This window comes from Caretta caretta, chromosome 1 (assembly GCF_965140235.1).
Source record: "Caretta caretta isolate rCarCar2 chromosome 1, rCarCar1.hap1, whole genome shotgun sequence".
NCBI lineage: Eukaryota > Metazoa > Chordata > Testudines > Cheloniidae > Caretta > Caretta caretta.
In genome coordinates, this window is record NC_134206.1 from 154,395,027 (window position 1) to 154,416,872 (window position 21,846).

The following is a 21,846-nucleotide window of genomic DNA, read 5'->3' on the forward strand; positions in this document are numbered from 1 at the left end:
CAGTATCTTAAGGATCATTAAGGCTATCTGTTGCTTTAACAACCCCCTAGATCCTACATTGTAACTACCATCTTCTCGACTGAGGAATATATAGGTTTTGAAGGAAGTCTGTTCTTCCATTTGCCTGAGGACTTTCTATTTAAAGAGGTGAGGCACTCATCCCTTTCAATCTTTGAATGTGCTTCCTTTTCAGCCGTTCTGTCCCATTGTCTGTCGTGTGAGCCAGACCCAGGAATGGGAATTGAAATCTGGTCTTCCACTTGACAATATGGAGCACTGTCTGGTCCACTTCTTTACATTGTGATTTCATGGAATGGAAAAAGAACATCTTACCCTATGATACTGAAAGCTATGAAGGTAATGGCACATTGTCTAACAGTTATTAAATATAGCAATAACGTACAAGATTCAGATTGTTTAAATCAACAATTCTGACTTGGAAATGTTAGATAAAACAAGAGTTTCAGACATAGACTGTACTGCAGTCAGAGTTTGATTTCAAGGACCTGAAACAGTTCTCTCTGGAGAGCTAAAACTAGTTCTGTTGCTGACATAAGCAGCACCAAGGTTCTCTGGATTCATCTGGATCAATTCTTAGTGCTGTGGTCTAATGTCATCAGTTATGAAGCACTTTCAAACCAGTTCTGTGTCTGACATAAGCAGCATTATATGTCTAGAGCTCTTCTGGATCAGTTGAGTCCAGTGCCAAGAAGCAAGCATGTTTGCCTATGAAGCGAGCTTGCCAAAGAGGCGATGGTGCCCAGATCTCTCTGCTTAGGGATTCCAGCTCTGTTGTCTATGCTCAGTCTAAGTGGCATGGAAATCCGTAGGTCCATGTTGGTTCACCGAGTCTGGTGCTTAGGATCAATCACTGCAAAGAGTGGCTCCTTAACATGACTCTGGATGGACACTGAGATGTGTGTGGAGATTTTGTGGTTTTCTTACTCATTCTCTTGGGGTAGACTGCAGTTTGGTGTTTTATGCTAGACTAGCATTTACTTCACTCATGTCCTATGGCATATATATTCCATCTATCTCCTTTGTAGTTCATCGGTTCAAGCCCCCCCTCTGGATTACTGACTAGCTGCTGTAACTTGCTTCCAGTACTAAACTAAGAGCAGCACTTTTTGGAGTTCAATTCTGGAGTGACTCTGGTATGGAGTGGGCAGCTATAGTCCGTAGCACCCTCCCAGAGTGTGGAATTGGTCAGTGCTGTTCCTGTGATACTGAGCCCCGCCTTGGTGTTAGAAATTTTTGCCAAGTACCCCTTTGGATCCAGTGGCGCAGTCATGCTTTGTATTTGAGGGAGTCTCAGCAGCTCTAGCTTTGATTATTTACAACTTCTTGGTGGCAGACAGTCTGTTTCAGTTCCTTGAGCACTTTTAAATTCAGCCAAACGTGGGCTTACAGGAAGAAACACTAGTCTAGGAACTCATGGATTAACATTTAAGGATAAAGACTTATTGGTGTGTAAGGTTTATTCCTTAGCCAACTAGCAAGCAGCGCTGATCATGATTTCTTCACATGTGGCTTGCTACTGCTCAGATATGTTATCCATCAGAGAATTGATACAAGAGAATGCCTTTCCCACTGAGGTTCCACAAACGGTGCTTATTGACTTGCACCCAGTCAGAAGTATTTGTTTTACCTATGGGGTCTTGCCCATTCAGTTGCGTTGCAATTTGTAAATTGCAGTTTCAGTCTGCACACTTGATGGTACAGTTTTGAAAGATGCCTACTTTTATGTTTTGATCTTTCTCATTTAATATAGCTCTGGCTAGTATAATGGAAGACATCTACCAAATAACATAGTATTCTGTACTTTGGCATTCTTCTAGCACTACCAGTTTTCACCAAATGGTTGAATATCATAATTTTTGAGATGCTAGGGCATTAATTTCTGTGTCTAGATTTTGGCTCGCAGGAGTATTTGCACCTTTCAGTTCTTGGAACGTTGTATAAACAAAACATGGTTCATTTTAATCCCTACATGAAAGGGTTGGGGGTCACTGGATCTCTAATGGGGCCTAAACCAGCAAACTTCCCTGCTGGAGGACAGGTTCCTACTGCACCTGGGTGCAGTCTTTCATCATGCTATATTTTAGGCCTCTGTGTGGCTGCTATGGGTATACAACCTCTGTCTTGGATTATGAACACGTGTGACATTTTGGGCCCTATGAATCTGTTTTATTATGGTGGATTTATTATTTTCCGATTTTGTTTTTTCCTTTTAAAAAAAAGTCCTTGTTTTTTTTAATCAAAATTGTTTGGATACTTTGACAACAATTAAGTAGCCTTACTATAAATTCATGAAAATATTCAGAATTGGATTGCAATGGGGAAAAACTGATTTTAAAAAAATCCTACAATTTAAACAAAACATCCTGCAGATATACAGTATATGTAAAAGTAACACATTTTAAATCGCTTTTTTAAAGTAGCTCTTGATAGTATGACCAAACTGATATTGCTGAACAGTAATACAAGAAGTCCACGGAAGTAAGAGTCTCTTACAGTGTCAATGTAACTGAATTCATATTTGAATAATTAAAAAACAAAAACATGCACTAAACATAAAATAGTTCATCTTTGCAGCAGTCGTTGTCATTTTAAATTAAACTCTAACTTTCAAGCTTCCTATATTCGGAAGGAATGTTTAACTTAATTTCAAATTTGATTAAATAATTTCAGACTATCAAACCAACAGTTTATTGCTGAGTAGTATTACAAATTGACAAACTTAAATATTTTTGCTATCTCTGGCAGACATCTCCATTGTGGTACATTTATGGTTATCCTTTTAGCATTATCCTCAGAAAGTGATTCCCTCTTGTCTGTAAGTAGATTTTCATATTTACTAAAGCTTCTCTCTGTGTCTAAAAATCTGACAGGAAAGAAGATGTAAGGTAGGGCAGTGTCTGCTACTTTAGGCACTCGTCCCTTTATAATCTGTAAAAAAGAACAAGATAAGTTTGGAGGATAGGTCCATCAGTGGCTGTTAGCCAGAATGGGCAGGGATGGTGTCCCTAGCCTCTGTTTGCCAGAAGCTGGGAATGGGCAACAGGATGACGGATCACTTGATAATTACCTGTTCAGTTCATTCCATTTGGGGCAGCTGGCATTGGCCACTGTCGGAAGACAGGATACTAGGGTAGATAGATTTTTGGTCTGACCCAGTATGGTGGTTCTTCTGTTCTTACATTCTTATCTTCCAGTAAGCGCCAGAGATCCAGTGGATCTGGGTTGGGCTCATTCTGAGTGCTGCACAGAAACACCAACCTTTGTTCACACAATTCTGGTGAGGGATGGGCAAGAGATGGTGTATGGCTGTACTGATCAATGTTTTGCATGTCTAACGATTGCCAAGGATCAAACAAACGGATCAGATTATACATGTTTTTTGCTGTATGGACATCACAGTGTTTGGAGATTTTGGTAAAAGAAAGCTGATAGGTTTCATGTAGATTGTCCAGGGTATTTCTCTCTCTTCTCCATTAAAAAAAAAAAAAAAGTCATCCTCTTGGATGTATCTTCACCAAACCCACAGGTTTTGGCTGTTTCAGAAATCAAGACTGACCTCAGGTCTTCCATAATATTGAAAGCAAAGGCAGCTGTAGGGCAGTGGGTATCCTCAAGGATGGTTGGTGCTGTTATCCGTTTGGGACAAGCTTCAGATATGAAAGCTGTCTTAAGTTTCAGCAAGTCTGATTTCTCCTGACTGCTAGGTAATGTCTAAAGGTTTGTCACAGCCTGTGCTGATGACTTCTCTTTTTCAAAAAAGTCCTGGTAGAGATCAGTGTGCTCTGCATGATTTTATTGCCTGAAACCAGCTATTCCATCTTGTGTGTATTACATCAGGGGAGACCATCATGGTGTGCCTGCCATCTTCACTTTCTGACTGGCTTTTTGAAGAAGGAAGAGGGCAAAAACACATATACGGTACACCCTCACTATAACGCCCTTTACAATACCGGACATTGGGGTATAGTGAACCTTGTCCCTGGATCCCACCTTGAATGGGTGAGGGAACAGAGCTCCTCCAGCCATGGATTTTTTGTTTTTTTACAGCACTGGGTTCTGTGTTTTGATTCCGTCTGTGTTCTCTTTAATGTGGATTTCATAGGGCCCTAGGCATTGTGACTCAAGACACTTGTGCTTTAATGCGGGAAAAACAAAGGACAAACAGACATGCTATCATCTAGTTCTCTTCTCCCCTCCATTGTCAAGTGCAGTAACATTTTCAGTAGTAGACTGAGAAACTCACCTTGATCGTATCCTTTTCAAGGTTTGTGAACTTTTCAGTGAATGATGCTCCACATCGATATACTGAAGCTGAAAGCTATTTGACCTCTAAGGTTTCTCCTGCTGACCAAATTCAAATGTTCAATTTCTGACATGACACCAAAGAGGTATATAGTCAGCAGTGTCGGGGAGTTTTCATTGCCCCTTTAAGTATACCCAACTATCCAGAGCTGTTGCCTGTTTTGTCAGTTCTGCTGACAAAACCTCTGTCCTTGTTTATCTAGAATTCTTTAGTTCCCTTTCCTAAGGGTTGTATTGCTCGCTAAACTCCCACAAGTGATAATACGCAGAGGCTTCTCAAAAAAGATATGGTGGTTACTTTCCAGTAACTGGAGTTACTTGAGATGAGCTTCTGCGTAGTTATAGTCCCCATGAGATTTCTACATTAATGGAAGGGTATCTGTTGGTGCAGGAACACCACCTCCCAAAGTGATCGTAGCTAGGTCAACAGAAACATTGTTCCATTGACAGAAATAAATCCATACTGGGGGTTAGGTGGGCGTAACTTTTTTTCAAGGCTGTTGTTTTTTTTCACATTCCTGACTGGCATAGCTATGTTGCCTAAAATTTAAGTATAAACCAGGCTTGAGAATCTTGGGTGGAAGGTGCTCAAGAAATCCACAATATTTAGAGAGGGGGGGGGGGGAAGCATACTTTCCTTAACCTTAAACACATTGAAATATTATACTTCATGTATGTATCTCTTATACTAAAATAAATGCACTTGTTTCTTATGCGGCTTAGTTTACCAAAAACTGTCTGATAAAGGATTGTCTCCAGTGTCTATTACATTGAAAATTCCCTTAATTTTGTTCAGAAAATCATCATCCTACCATGTTGTCATTCAGGTAGTCAAGGTTATGTTGTGGTTCCGTTAAGGCCAGAAAGCTAAGGAGAGGAAAGATAGTGAAGTTCCATTCCTTTTCAGAAGCAGATTGTGAGGACAGTGGAGCTGTTTCCTGTCTTCCAGCTGGAAAGAAAAAGGTCCTGTCCCTTGACTCTGTTCAGGGACTCATTTTTGGTAGTGTGTGTAGTATCCAAAACACTCTATCTGGTGTGATCTGGAAACCACAAGGGTGCAATTAGAAAAATTAAGAGTCCTGTCCCATGAGCTGTCCACGAAGTTCTGCCCATTTGCCATACCAAAACAATATGCCAAAGTGGGACTCCACTCATAATTAGAGTGGGCTGGAAAACATTTGTTCTGTGAAAAATTGAATTTTCAATGTGGGTTTCCATTTCAGCGTGGAACAAAACTGAGACTTATTGAAATTCTTTGTGAAAAAGAGAGTGAGATTTCCCCACCTCGGAATAGCTGATAGCTTGATGGGATTTTGGAGACACTGGTTCAAATCCCTGCAGTGACTGTTTCAGACCAGGGACTTGAACTGTTGTCTCCACCTTTTTTTCTCTCTCTCCTGATGGAGCTGTTCTACTGTATAACTAGGTCACATTAGGCCAGAGTCACTGATGGAAACTCTCTAGCCCAATGATTTTAGGGCACTCACCTGGAAAGTTGGAGGCTCAGGCTCAAGTCCTTGGTCTGAATCAGGCAGCTCAGGGATTTGAACGGATGTCTTCCACATACTGGGGGAGTCCCTCACCGATGGGGCATTAGGTATTCTGGGGTGGTTTCTTTCTCCCTGAAACCAACACTTTTCTGCCAGAAGCTTTGGTTTTGACAAATCAGCATTTTCTGACACAAATATATAGTTGACAAATGCCTGACCAGCTCTACTACTCATAGTTTGTGCCTATCTTCATTGTATGTTCATCCCTCTTTGCTATGAGCTTTGATCAACAGTGAAATATTTATATTTAAACTATCATATTAGACTTCATTTAACATGCTGTAGAGGTGAATATTTCTGTTTTTTAGTACTCTACAATATGAGTGTCCATTCAGAGCTTAGGACATATTTGACAGTCTTTTAGTATAAATATACAAGTAAACAGAACCCAAAAGCAAAATAACTCAGTAATAGATCTAATAAACCCTTCCATGAAATCCACATAGCATATGGGCAGTTCAGACCTCTCAGCTATTTCAGGGTATTTGCAGATTCAGAGAGCCATCCCTGCATCAGTTTACACTGGTTCAGATTTTGAAGACTCTCCAGTTGGCCCAAATGAACCCCTTTAGTAAGCTTTAACTCTAGAAATTCAGAATGAGTGCATATAGAATGAGTTAAATAAGATGGCTGGAATTCAACAGTACAGCTAGGTAATCAATAGTAGAAAGCTGGAAAGAATTTTAAAATACAGTTGTCAAGGCTACAATTAACTTTTTGCTGCTGCGTAATAGATGAATGAGTGGTATGGCTAATCAGAAAGGTAAAGAACAGTATAAAACGCAGAAATTGGAGGTTTATTTGCAGTTAAAAAGAAGCATAAGTAAAAAGTGTGCAATAAGCAGCAAATTATAGAAAACTTCAAATAAAGAATTATTATTGTAACATATCAGCATATTTGGAATAGGCAAATAATAAAGAACTACTGGATCCCTTACTGGTGGTTTGGAGGGTTTTGGCTGAAGTTACTTTTGTGTCCAGATTTCAGTTTCTGAATACTCTTGATGCTAATCCTCGTATAGCATTACATGTAGCATACAATAGTTAGACTATTAGAAATGTTGTCTTCCGTCAAGAATGAGTAAATGTTTAGTTATACTCACTGGCAAGGAGTAAGTTTTCTTACTTTATTAAAGTTGTATTTGACTTGATACTTTGGTTTCTTCCTGAATGTGGATTTAAAATAAATTTGTATGTTTCTAATATTTTTTATTTCTTTCAGGTTATGCAATGGTCTCTGCAAGATGGCTTGTTCTTGAGTTGGAGCTTTTTAAGGCAGACCTATGCTGGTACTTCAACTTTATTAAGCGGACTATAATTTCTTCTATCACGACAACTACATAAGCAGACAAAATTGCAAAGATCTGCCCTGTGTCGAGTATGACAGCCACGACCCGTGGCTCTCCAGTAGGAGGGAATGATAGCCAGGGCCAGGCTCCTGATGGACAGTCTCAGCCGCCCCTCCAACAGAATCAGGTATGATGCTAATGCTGTTAGTAAAGCTGTCTAGAAAGACAATAGTTCTGCAGCATTCAATATTACTTTTTTTCAGGTAATTCTTTCAAAATCTCCTTAGGGTATGATTTTATGACCCGTTGAAGCAGGGTCAGGCCTAGTTTGTACTTTGTTGGAAGTCTGTAGGTGAGTCACTGCTGAACAACTGCCTCAGTATGGTGATAGGAGACCCTGTACTGCAGAAGGTGCTGCCTTTAGATAAAATCCACAGTGATGAAGTAAGCTGTCCTTCCAGGTGTCTTTACTTGGGGCAAGAAATCTGCATACTAGGATGTCAGATGCTTCTTCAGAGCCATGTCTGATTCACCTACCTCAGATTTTGTGATGTCAGCTTGATACTCAGCACTCTGAAACACCTTTTTGACCCTTCCTTCCCCTCCCCTCTCCTGAGGAAGAGAGAGACCTGTTTTCATTCACTAAAATTGATGCCTTAATGGCTGATACATCCACCAGAATGGTTTCAGAATTGGGGGCCCTCTGCATAGAAGAGCAGTGCTGTATCTTTTGTTTGGGTAAAGTAACACATAGGAGTGTCCTAAGCTTTATTCTGGAGATCAGCTTCATCTTTTGTAGGTCACAGGTAATAGTTCTCCTGTCTTTCTTGCAGAAACTGTCTGTCTGAAAGAAACTCTAGCATACCCTGGGTCTATTTATATTCCTTTCATTAAGCAGTTCTGCAAGACTTGGACCCATTTTGTTAACTTACCTGTCACCTTAAACGGATTGAACTCTTCAAGTATACTGAATCAGAATGGTCCATTTCCAAATGCTGTAAGTTGAAAAGCATTGGCAGTTCACACCTTCTGTAGGATTTACAAGCTGAGGGTCCAGATATCTGCCAGAGTTGCCTGTGGTAAGAGAGGGCTTCATGTTGTAGTCCTCTCATATCAGATAATTGGTTTAAATCCAGTATATAGTTTAATGTAATTCTGCCCTCCTTGAACGTACACTGCTATAAAAATCCCCACTGTCAGCAGACCTATTGATCTTAAGATGGAGAATAGAAAAAAATGATCCCTGTTTACCTGAAAATGCCCTTCTCAGAGTAGTAAGGGTCAGTTATATAACTTCCCCCTTTTCAGAGTTTCAAACAACTATAACAAATTTCAGAACTTTTTTCCCTGGAATCTTTAAAAACAGTGTGGAAAAGTCTGGTACTGCTGCATTAAAGCTTTTTTGCAAACATTAAATTTTGCTTCAAATTTAACTTGACAATGTTCCTTTGATGAATAATTTAGGGCAGATGGATCTTCAGTGATTCACGCATTGGTAATGAGTATGGCCTTGTCTTTAGATTTTTTTTCTTCATATTTCCCCACTGTTGTTTCTACCAATAGAGTTGCTCTGGTAGTAAGAATGATAGGAAATTTTAGGAAAAGAGAGGCTGGAGTAGACAAGGCAAGGGAGAGTCGCTTCTAATTTGGTTTCAATCTGACCCATGTCACTAGTGAGTAAAAATGATCTGACTACAAAACAGCTGTGAATATGAAGTCTTCTTAGTGAAGAGAAATCCAGGTCAAAATCCACCTTCATAACTGGCATCTTTGATCATAATCTCACCATAGTGACCAAGGATTGCATCAAGTTTGAATTATCTTGTCACCTATAGATGTGGTCGTCTGCAACTTGGAGCAAATTAATAGGTCAATGTATAGAAACATATGCTACTGAACATACTTGTTAGACTTTTAATGCCCAATTATGGGGAATAAAAATAGCACAAATGTAAATGATACAGAATTTTTCTTTAGCTAAGGTATCTTTGTCCAACCTGCAGTTTCATTACTCAACATTTCTGATGAAAGTTTAAATAATATAATTTAAACAGAACAAGTGAGAAGTAGATTTGAGTGTGGTGGAGAAGATAAATCAGGATCTAAAATTCAGGAATAGCGAGGAGGGCTTCCTGTGTTGTTGGTCAAGTGGATATAGGTGACTGAAAGCATTTTAAACTAAAATCTGTCTCTCTTGTGTCAGAATTGAAGTTGTTAGCACATGGGCTGACTTTGGCTTTCACCATACCAAATAGTGAAGGGAATTGAAGGTTGCAACTTAATATGGCTAAGATTCTAAGTACTATAAGTTAAATAATAAAATGGGGTTTAGAATGCTGAGGGACATTAATGTGAGATTCAGAAAGTTTATGCTCAGACAACTTAAGTTTTTGTGTAATGATTTTTTCAAAACAAATAGAAATGTTAAAATTACTTTCATTTACATTTGTTACTGGTTTGAAAACATCCCTGAAGTATTTGCAACCCAAACATTGTAGTGTTGTTCTAGTGCATGAAAATCAGAGTGAATTCCACTGATTGGCTCTGCTTCATGGAAATGCAAAAAGTTAGCAGCAAATATTAAAAAAAAAAGAAGTGATCTTACAAATTCTTTTAATTTCAGTGATCCAAGTTACACAGGAAAGAAAGCATTGATTGTTCTTTCACCTCCTCTTATGTTTCTGCACCTTCTGCTATATTGTCCTTTCTTTAGATTGAAAGCTCTTTGGAGTAGGGACTGTCTCATTTTTATGTAGCATGTTCAGTGCAGCAATTAGGGTTGCCAGCCCTCCAGAATTGTTCTGGTATCTCCAGGAATTAAAGATTGTCATATGATGAAACCCCCAGGAATACGTCCAACCAAAAGTGGCAACCCTAATTTACAGGACCCTGATTCTGATGGAGGCCTATGCGTACTACAGAAATACAAATATTTTAAATAAAGGACCACTGCCTAGTTCAAATTTGAAGTAATGAAATCTTTACCATATTTTTTGTTGATTGAATTAATTTTAAAATTACTTTTCTATTGGCATTATTGGAAGACTAAACTCTGATCTAAGAAGAGACTATATGAAACTACATTCATGCTGTATTAAAGTTGAAATTGTAATTGTGCAAGAGTTAAGAAACCCTGAGTCAAAGGAAAACTGCAGTGGAGTGTAAAAATATGCTAATTACATTTTAAGTTATTAAAACATTTATGTCTGAAATTAGGTCCCTCAGTTCATACTTAGGCATTTAATTAAGAGTGCAAGTGATGGAACCAAGAGGTAGTTTGAAGAGGACTACAGTTCTTGAGAAGGATATCAACCAAGCCTGGTCTTTCAACTATTTAATACTTTTTAGTGTCAGAAAAGCAGGGTGGATAAAAATCTGTTTTTAAAAATAAATTTTCACTATTTTTTTTAAATTAAATACATTTCTTTTTCTTTTTAAATGTGAAATTGACAAACGGAAGTTCTAAACTTACTATATAAACTATTAAAATGGAAATAAAATGCTGCATCAATGAGCCCTTCCCAATTTTAATAAGTTAAAAGGTACTGCTTTTTAAAGTATGTATACAGTTTTGGGGAAAACATCTTAAATTTTGAGGTCAACGCAAGCTATTTAAATGTTAGTGTTATATGCGGTATTAAGTATATTATTTTCAGTCTTTACAGTGGAGCAAATGTTGGTATTTTTTTTTCCAGATGTAAGTACTTTCTGTTTCTGTTGTGCAGAAAACCTTTCGCCTGTATTACTTTTGTTTTCAGTTTAGGTAGCAGGTGCAGAGAGAATATTTTCCTCGTTTTTTCAAAGTTGAAAAACAGTGGAAACAACAGGAAAACGTTCAGTCTATGAATAAAAAATGGAAGAGGATGAGATCTAATTGTAAAACTCTGAAGGACAGGGACAGATTTTCAAAGGTCTTTAGGCTTTCAAGATGACACAGTTCATCTACTTTACTCCTGGGGGAGTTCTGCGCCACTGCGCATGTGCGATATTTATGTACCTTTGCAGATTTCTTCGCTTCCCTGCAGAAAAATAAATTTTTGTCTGGGAACCAAAGGGAAGCCACAAGAGCAGTCATGTGATCCTCCCCAGCAGTATGTTTCAGGTGCCCAGGGCAGCTGGCAGAGAGGTAAATCACTGTGGGGCAGGGGGCTCCTACCCTGTGCCGGGCTCAGCTGCTAGTCCCAGCTGGGCTGGGGAGGATGGGACTTCCTTTTCCCCTGCATGGCATCTGGAGCTGGGTCAGAGCCACTCCCAGATTTCTCCCCAGCTGCAGGAAGCTCTGCCAACTCTTCTTCTCTCTTTCCTCCTCCTCTTCTCCCCCCCCCCACCCTCTGTGCTTCCTGCACCCATCGCTCCTCAGCTGCAGGGGGAGGGATCCCTGTACAGGGAGCTGCTCCCCTATCTGCCCAACCCCAGTGTAGCCAGACCCCTCATACCTAGACCCTCCTGCTGAGCCTCACCCATACTCAACCCACCCGCTCTTCTGATGAGCCCCACTCCCCCTGCACCTGGACCATCCTGGCGAGCCACCCAGATCCCCACCACACTGATCCCCACTCCCCCAGCATCTGGACCCTCCCCCCAGAGTTCCCCAGACCCCTCTGCCAAGCTCTATCCCCACACATTGAGCCCTCCCTGCTGAGCCCCAACCACCTTCACCTGGATCCTCCTGCAGAGTCCCATTACTGTTGCACCCAGAAACCCTCAACATACCGCTGTAAATCCAGACACTCTTCTCCTCCCACCCCCTGCACCTGGATCCCCCACTGAGCTGCTGGCACCCAGATTGCCCCACCCAGAACCGTCTCAACCCACCCCTGGGTCTCCCCACACTAGGCCCCTCCACACTTGGATCCTGCCTTGCTGAGCCTGCCTGCCCACACCTGGTGCAGAGGGACAGGGTCCTGAGGGGTTTCTGGGGCAGGCTCGGTCCTTGTGCTGTGTCGGTGTCGGGTGAAGCCTCACTGCTGAGTCCATGTCCCAGTGGGGAGCTGCACAGTGATCTCCCACCTCTGTGCAGTCGGTGGCCTCTGCTCCCCAGTGCCATGCTGGAGCCTCCACATTTATTTGACAAATAAAATTTGCATAATTTTAAAATATTGTGCACAGAACTTAGTTTTTTTGGCACAGAATGCTCTGAGGAGAAATCAACTCACTAAGTACAGTTAATACTTTTGTTTAATAAATCAATTTTAACTAAAAAAAACATGATTTGATAATCTTATTTTCTTGTGTCAGCACATTTAAGTTAGTTTTAACTAATAAAAACAATTTGAAAGTGCTGTTTCCATTTGTTTTTAATTGAATGTCAGTTTCCATCCAGATGCATTTTGAGATGATGAATTTGGAATAAAAAAGTTATCTAGTAAATAAAGAAATGCATCCCTCATCATTTTCTAACATACTGAAAAAATATAAAAATTAAGATTATGAATAAATATGTTGAGTGATATAATTGCTTAAATAAATGTCATCCTGGGTAGCAAAAATAAGTACCAAATTCAGTGTAAAGGCTTTGTTTAATTGCAAATCAACGTGTTTAAATGGTAGTACCAACCAGTTAGAATTGATCTCTTTTTAGGAATATAACTAAAGTAGATTTAAATCAAGGTTCCTGCTTGATATAAATCATGCTTAATATTGGTGGTTTGTAATTTATTGGCAACTGCTGTAAGAAGGAAGGGAGGTAATGTTAAGTTCATATGTGCTGCATTTTGGACAAGTAAAGAAATTGTTTCCTGCAGCTGGCAAACAGTAGATGATGGAATAACAATAGTCACATTAAAAGAAAATCAAGGCTTGGGTGGCAGGTACCAGATTCCCACAAGAGAGAGCAGGGGTATAACCAACACCAAACAGGTTATATAAATAGAAATCTTTAGCATGTGGTTCTTCATGATCAGTGGAAGACATGTGTACTCCCTGTGTAATTTGTCTTATCAACTATCTGTGATCCACACAACCAGGAGAACCCAACCAGGGCATAGAATTCATAGTGGCAATGCTTGCCAACCATTGCTCATTCAATCTTGTTTCAGTGTGAGCCAGCTATCTTGGCTGGATTCAGTACAATCTAGCTGCCATGCACCAAATCAACATTCCCCTTCAGGGAGGCTCCTGACTTGTGGAGTCCAGGTGGAATATATCGAGCAAGGCGTGTATAGCTGAGTCTTCACACTATGCATTGCTTTCCGTAATTTTACACTCGATAAATTTAGAAGTGGGGGAGCCTTTCAGAAAGTCACAAGACAAACTAGGTGGCAGATTGTATTACAAACTCTGACGGTCCAATATAAAACAGATTTTGTGTGTATTGGCAGTTGCCTTATTTTGTCATAAATACGTGAGGTGATTTATTGCCTCAGCCTTGCAGTTTGCACTGTTTCTGCTAGCTGTTCTCTACACTTGACACTCAACATGCATGCTCCTCACTCCCAATGACATTGTCCATCTTGAAATGAGACACCTGATCTCCCTACACTTCCATGATTGTGGACAGACCACCTCCATTCTTTCGTGCATCTTTGAAGACCTTCTACTTGCACAAAGAGCGTCCCTCCTTTTCGCTAAGACACTCTTTCATGCACAGAATTCCCAAAGCCCTGATTTTGGCCTTTTCAATGAGAAATAGAAAGTTGGTCCACTAACAACAAAATCATGGACCAACTTTGTTTCAAATGACACCTTTTTCCATATTCCAGGAAACTAGCATTGTTTTTAGACTACTTGAATACTAAATAAAATATATAATTGGACTAATAAATAATTTTAGTTAAATTCTAAAAGCCTTAAATAGTCATATTTTGTGGTGGTGTGTTTTTTTTAAAGATTTTTTTTTTACATTTTATTGACATTCTCTGTTTGCTTTCAAAATTCAAATGAAATTTCAAGGGGAAAAAAGGAAGCCAAGAGTAAATGATGTACATCTACTATAGTATCTGAGAAGTAGGATGAATATTGTACATACAGTATTTAATTTAAATCATTGAAATGTTTTTAATTCAGACTTCTTCACCTGATTCTTCCAATGAGAATTCCCCAGCTACCCCTCCTGATGAGCAGGGTCAAGGGGATGCCCCACCCCAACTTGAAGATGAGGAGCCCGCATTTCCACACACAGATCTGGCAAAGTTGGATGACATGATCAACAGGTACTTTAAGTTTGATGTACTCTTCCTAATCGTGTGGGTTATAGGTAAAATCTCTTAACATTGCCATCAAAATTTATGGGTCTGGCTTTGTGTTCATGTATTAGATTGCATATTTGCGGATTTGGGGGGGAAATAAGAAAAGAGATGGGGGTTGGTGAGGTTTTTTTTCTAAAGTTGAGCCCTCTTTAGTGGGTTAAAAATAGATTTTACACTTTTATCCTAACCTAAGGGCATAATGAGGGGGAAGATACGTTTCAATTTCTTTTCAGAAACCTAATTAAAATGCAGTACTTTTTTAAAAATTCAGACCTCGATGGGTTGTTCCTGTGTTGCCGAAAGGGGAGTTAGAAGTTCTTCTAGAAGCTGCTATTGATCTTAGTAAAAAAGGTAAGTAGAAAATACAATGAATGGTTCCTAGAGGAATGTGTAAATCTAACTCCTTAAAGGTCCTCCATGTCCCTGTTGGAGCTTTATTTCTTTAATAAATTGAGATCCAAGAGTCCCACATCCTGGATCAGCATGAAAAGCTGCATAGATCTTTTGAAAACAGCATAGCTATGAATTTTCTACCTTGACTCAAGCACTGGGGAACACTGAGCCCACAGCTATAAAATAAGTCTTGTTGATCCTTTCCCACTTGTTTTCTGTATTTTTACCTGCATATCAGACCTGATCAGGTCTATTTTCCTGACAAATTCTTATATTTTAAACTTTGAGGTTTAATTTTTTTTCTCAGAAAAATTTTGACAAATACCTTGCTAAAAACATTTCTTCAAAATCTACATTTAGACACTTTGGATAATATTAGAAAACAAGATTTGGAACCATTAGAAACAGTGTGACCCAAAACAATTGGAATGATTTAGTTAATGATTGTTTGTCTGAGTGCGACCCCCCCATCCCCTTTATAAATTAAAAAACACTTTTTTATATATTTAACCCCATTATAAATGCTGGAAGCAAAGCAGGGTTCGGGGTGGAGACTGACAGCTCGCAACCCCCCCCCCCCATGTAATAACCTCATGACCCCCTGTTTGAGAACCCCTGCCTTAGAGGAAGAATAGTACTGTTTTAAATATATATTTTTATTACAATATAAAATTGCCTGTTCTTTACCCTTGGATAGTTGGACTAGGAGGAACTTACCTCACTGATAAATATTTACTCCTAGAATTGGCAAGGAATAAAGGTTGTTGTCAGCAGGCAGTTCTGGCCTGCAGGAGTTATTTTGTATGAGTGTTAGTCACCTGTTTTGAAGCACCTGCTCAAGAAAAAAGTTGTGGTGTTCTAAATATCTAGGGTATGTCTACACCGTGATAAAAATCCCTTGTTACGGAGTCTCAGAGCATGGGTTAATGGATTTTGGCTTGGGTTGTGAGGCAAAAAATGGCAATGTACGTGTTTGGGCTCAAGACCGGCTCTGAGGCACGCCCAATTCACAGGGTCTTTCAGAGCCTAGGTTGCAGCCTGAACCCAAACTTCTACACTGCAGTTTTATAACCCTGCAGCCTGACCCCTGGGTGCCAGCTTCAGCAGACCCGGGTCCAGCTGTGGCCATGCAGTTCGTCTTTTATTGCAGCGTAGACCAAAGGTTGGATGTGATACACACGTCTTACTGTGCAGTTGATCTGTTCTCTGGGACTGCAGTGACCATTGACTTTTGGTAGACATGTGTGCCTGGCTGAAATCTTCAGGTGAGCATAGAAGATCTTTCAAGAGGTCACATTTGTTCAATGACAATACAAATGCTACCTTTCAAAAAAAATTTGAAAGATGCAACTAGCTACATCTTTGGGTCTGCTGCTGCAGCACGCTGGTAGGAAGAAATCCTCTGGTTTCTAGTTTGAGGAGTTTTTGGGTGCTGGCAGCAGCTATGTCTGTCTTTAAAAAATCACAACACTGTCAGTAGTGTAGCAAATAAATATAGACAGAAAGCTTCTTCAGCTGCTCTGCGGACAACACCTACACACTCCACTACAAGGCAACAGATTTGACTATCAGTCTGAGAAATCTTTTTCACACATCTCCCTACCCTTCTGAAGATGATTTGCAAAGCTGCAATTTGGAGCTCCATTTATATAATATGTTCTAAGCTGAATTTAGCGCTAGTTCTAATATCAATTTTAGGCATATGTTTCTACAGTTGCTGTTAATTACCACTGGTCATTCCACCCCTGGAGTTTATGCTGCAGATTACTTTCCCACAAGGGAAAGAGAGGTTACCAGAAACTGTTAGGAAGTGTGTACATGTAGGCAACACAAGTAACATCTTTCCCCACTCATTGAAGAATGGAGGATGGCTGAGGCTGTTGTCCCTTTTATAACTCTGAACAGTCAGATTCACGAGTGAGGTTCTTAGCTGTTCTGAAGTGGGGCACTCTTTTGCTAAATGGTTCTGAACTTCGAAAGTGTGGAAATGCAGAGGCAATATACTCCAAGAATGATGACTTGTTGTTGTTGTTGTTGTTATGATTTAACCTTTCTGTTAATCTGCTGGAAACGTAAGTCTTCAGTGAGATTTTATGAGTTTAGGTACCTTACCACCCATATGTGGACTTAAACTTTAAATCCAAATGGTATCTGGTGGAATGGATACAGAGAGGATAAGGACTGGAAGAAGGGATTGAAATTGAATAACTGTGTTCCTAAAATTGGCATTGATGTAATTTTGCACTGAGATCTGTAGCTCACCAGAACTTTAGAGCAGAGGAACCAGATATTGTTTTGGTAGCCCACTAGACTATTACACAACAAAACTATTTTTGTTGTTGCATGTTTTTTGAAAAACTGTGTGGCCTAGTGGATAGAGCACTGGACTGGAATTCAAGATCTGAGTTCTGTTTCTGACTCAGCCACTGTTGTGCGACCACGGGCCAGTCACTTCATCTCTCTGAGTCCTTATCTGTAAGGTGACTTTGAGAACTACTGATGAAGAGTGTTATATAAGATGAGGTGGTTTTATTGGTATTATCTCCTGCTAATTTGGGGGAAAGAGTAACATAGGAGGAGGATCACTGAACCATTAAAATACTTTGTGGCACTGGCAGTCTGATGGTATTTACTTTATTTTTAATCTTTGAGAAAACTCTTTTTCAGGGAGAGAATATATTCTCAGTTTAAAAAGGCACTCGGGTGGTTGTGTGAGGTTTTTCTGAGATTGGAGAAGCAACTTTTTGAAAGAATGGTACCTATCAGCTCGCTATTGAATAATTATAAAATAACTAAAATCAGGGATACTATTTTTGAATAGTGGCAGCTACTCCAAAAATTAAATTTTAATAATAGAGCTATATAACATATATTATGACAAAAAAAAGAAGCACACTTAAAAATTATGCCTGGCTCTTATGCTCTGCTTCCCCCATAAAACCCCTGCTACAGCTGGTCTGACAGCTGCTGGGTGTTCCCATTATGGTGTGTGCTCCCTCAGCTCATGATTTTGTGGTATGGACCTGGTTCTTTATAATGTTCATGTTCAGTTATTTTTTCATTTTGCTAACATTTTCCTGACTGGTGCAAGCAAGAGGAAAGGAAATGTCAAGTTTTAACAACTTATAACTCAACCCTTTATTTCTGCTGAAATTCAAAGACCTGCTGCAGTGGAGGTGTTCGAGTTTCTCACAAAAGATCACAAGAATTAAAGAATATTTTATAATGGAGGGTATTAGGCAACTCAAATATAGGAGTTACTGCCAGCTCCCTGAACTGAGCTCTTTCTGGGTGCCTCTTTGAATCTCTGTTGAATTGTGGGGGAGGGAAAAGTGTATCTTCCTTGACCATTATTCATCTAGACTGAATAGAACAGGAATTATATATTTTCTGGGTCCCCAGTATTGCCTGTGGTTGGTTGGTCAATGTTTTCTGAGGCTGGACATGTCATATTGCATAAAGAGTGTGATTTCAGGACTGAAAATGAAACATGTCCTGCACAATAACAGTGCAGGATACAACCTCTTGGCTATTAATGTAATAGTTTATATTCACGTAATTCCTCTTTTCATAGATTTGTAGATAAAGCCATAAGGGACCATTGTGATCATCTAGTCTGACCTCCTGAATAATACAGGCCATTGATTTCCCTGAATGAATTGGTTTGAACTCATTTTCTGCAAACTGTTGTATTCAATGTATGTGTGACTCAATACATTGAATATATATTTTCTTTTCTGTCCCCAGAACTGAGTTATTTTCAAATGAAAAATGAACTTTAAAGGGACAATGTCAACTTAAAAATTACATTTCTGTGTGAAAATTTGGGGCGTACTGTTTCAAGTAACCCTGAAGGCTAACATAACTGAAAGAGTGCAGTATTTTTCTTTCCTCCTTTTTTGTTTGTTTTGTATATGGTCGATTTCACTGTTTTCGTTGATGGTCAGTTTCATTTCCTGTCTTCTTCATTAGCATAGCTCTCAGGTACTGCTTTGGAGTGAGTTCAGTGCAGGAACACCATTAGGCTTCTCCTCTCCTCCCCTTCCTTGGAGAGGCATGGGGAGCTGCAAGGGGGCCCTCTAGTATTTACCCCTGCAGGTGTATCTGTTTGGGTGAATGAGGAGGGCCAACTCTAGTTTTTCCTGCCTCACACAGTCTTCTGCTGGGGTAGTATTGGTAAGACCTACCAGAGTGGTGGGTCTTAGAATTAACACTACTTTGAGCTGTATGGGGAAGTCCACCCCTCTCAGAGCCATTGTATCAGGCTCTCTGCAGTTGCATGTCTCAAGGATGTTGGGCCTAGAGATGGGTGTTTAGTGTCTATATTGTAAATATGACTCTGCTTATGTACCCTGCAAGCTGGTTTTTACCACTACCAGCAAACTGAAGAGACAAAACACAAGTGTGTACAAAATGAAAAAGGAGTGGAAGGGTTGTGGTTTTGTATTCTGATTTGACATGCCCAAAAGACTGTTTAAGTCTCAAGGGAGCAGAAAACATTTACAATTTTTAAAGCAATTTAAATATAGGACATACTATTTTTAAAAGGATGTTCTATCAAAAACAATTTTTGGGAATTAATTAGTTTCACCAAATTAAAATTTACATTGTCATGTAAAGAAAACTTTGAAGCCGAAATGTTAAGTGAAATTTGATAGGAGAAGAGAAAATTAATTGGCAATTTTAATGTCTAGTACTGAATTTTGACACTTTCTGACATTAGAATGCTATTCTTTTTTTAGTTTGCATGGCTATATTCCTTTCATTAGGCAATATCTACAACTGAAACTCTTCAATGTATATTGAAGTTCTTCAAATATTAAGAGCTGAGATCTAAAAATAGGGAGGAAGAAGTCAGTGGTTAGAGTAGGAGACTGGGAATCGGAGCTGCTGTGTTTCATTTTTAGTTCTGCTACTGATTCACTGTCTATCCAGTAGTAAAATCACTGAACCCCTCCCTCCCCCCCCCCCCCACCTGTTTATCAGTCTATAAAAGGAGCTTGATAATAGCTACCTACTCAATGTTTTAGGTCTTCATTTTTTGTAAAGCACTTTGAAATCCTTGGATGTGAAAAGTGTAAGTCCAAAATATGACTCTTCTTAATGTTAAGTGAGCATTGTAGACAACCAGTAAAGTGGAGTATATTAACTGATCTTTCCCTTTTCTCTTTTAAACAGGCCTTGATGTTAAAAGTGAAGCATGTCAGCGATTTTTTCGAGATGGGCTAACAATATCTTTCACAAAAATCCTTACAGATGAGGCGGTGAGCGGCTGGAAGTTTGAGATTCATGTAAGTTTGTATTGTATTTTATGAAAAGCAAATAATTTTAAACAGTGATGGAGCTGCAGAGGCCATCTGCTTATTTGCAGCCATGAACAATTTTTGAAAATCCTCTTCTTTCTGACAGTTCTGCACAACTCCATGACTTATGGGAAATAAATTTTCTCCTTCCTTCTCTTCACTCCTCACAGCTTCATGGTCTGACCTGTAGGGCGAGTGGTGAAGGGAGAGAGATTGGGTTAGTAGGAGATTACATTTGAGCTAGGAGGAAGTTTGGGTTGAAAAAAAATCAAACGTAGGGCCTGGTATGATGAGGTATCAAGGTCCCCTTCCTGCGTTTATCAGTGCAACCCCTTGTTGGGCTCCTGGTTATGGTGGACACGTCTATGTCCTTTCTACTCCCCAGAGTAATTATATAGTTCAGGGGCATGAAGCTATGTCTTCAGATTTTGGTAAACCCTTTAGAAACTTTGCTGATTTGTGCATGCTCATTAACGACTTCTTAAACACTAAAATTTTCCTCTCATTAAGTACTAGCCAAAATTGAGGTGGTGGAGTTACTGGTGAGTAAATAAGTCTGGAAAAAAATTGAAGTAGAAAAGATATGCATTTCTTCTACCCACTGATAACTCAAACACTGAGAAGATTAGCTCAGATTTTATTTTAACCCCTTCCCCCAATTATGAAAATAGGCATAGAAGCTTCAGCTCAGACAAAATTTTCGAGGAAGCAAAGAACAAAGTTTTGTAACTTTGCTTCTGTGAATGCAGTAATACAGTTCATAATTTGTTACATTTCAATCATCTGCCAAAACTTTTAAATATCTTTTTCTTAATAGAGGTGTATTATTAACAACACTCACCGTCTAGTAGAGCTATGTGTGGCCAAGTTGTCCCAAGATTGGTTTCCTCTTCTTGAACTTCTTGCAATGGCCTTAAATCCACATTGCAAATTTCATCTCTACAATGGTACACGTCCCTCTGAAACAGTTCCTGCGGGAGTTCAGCTGGCTGAAGATGAACTTTACGCCCGTCCTCCTGACCCACGATCACCAAAGGTAAATTGATATTTTTTCAAACTAAAATCCTAACACCTTAAAACTAAAGTCCATATTAATATTTGTAATTAAACAAAATCACTCATAATCCAATCAGAAAAATCATTTAGGAGGAAAGAACCCACATAAGACTTGCTGCTTTTTGTTTTGATATTTGATTGCCTTGTGACTGTAAGAGCTTCTCCAATATTTTTCCCTTCTTCCTCATGTTTTTAATCTTTGCTCCACAATCAGAGTCCCCATGGTGAGGTACCCACCAGTGATCAGTGCTGGCATATACTCTGAAACCTTTCCTTTTCTTTTTGTATTTGGAATGTCAGTTTCACTGCTTTAGTTGGCCAGAAGTCTTTGCTAGAGTGACTGGATTTCCCTTTTCATATCATTTTGATTTTGTAGGTGTAACAGGGTTGTAAAGATGCATCATCTGGTTAAAAATCATATTGTCAAAAGCAGAGTTAGTCTTTGAGTGACATCTACACATTCACGCTCTTTGGATGTGGCAATGGTGCAGCTTGGACCAGGGGAGCCATCTAGTAGTAGAGCCCACTGGAATCCTCTCATGCCTCTACCCCATTCTTCCTGGCTTTGATTGTTCAGAGGGTGCAGCCCTACAAGGTGGGGCATGGAGTAGTGACTACCCCCATTTGTTCTGACAATAGCAGATGGACCAGGAGCCTTGTTGAGACCTTGGACACAAACTAATTGGAATGAATCACTCCTAATGTGGTCCATTTTAATTTTGTTAGCTCTTCTTGTTTTTTGCCT

The 21,846-nt window shown here is 39.5% G+C and overlaps 1 protein-coding gene across 4 annotated transcripts in view; it reads left to right on the plus strand.

The window, feature by feature from the left end:
• USP9X (ubiquitin specific peptidase 9 X-linked) overlaps positions 1-21,846 on the plus strand; it is a 205,070-nt gene that overhangs the window by 26,377 nt on the left and 156,847 nt on the right. For 3 of the 4 annotated variants that reach the window (XM_048864519.2, XM_048864537.2, XM_048864545.2), the window contains exons 2-6: positions 7,096-7,349; positions 14,168-14,313; positions 14,621-14,700; positions 19,921-20,033; positions 20,863-21,081. In XM_048864519.2, coding sequence (XP_048720476.1) covers positions 7,254-7,349; positions 14,168-14,313; positions 14,621-14,700; positions 19,921-20,033; positions 20,863-21,081 — 654 coding nt within the window. In that variant the 5' untranslated portion in view covers positions 7,096-7,253. Of the gene's footprint in view, positions 1-193; positions 358-7,095; positions 7,350-14,167; positions 14,314-14,620; positions 14,701-19,920; positions 20,034-20,862; positions 21,082-21,846 lie in introns of all 4 variants that reach the window. The other variant, XM_048864529.2, reaches the window with a different exon arrangement.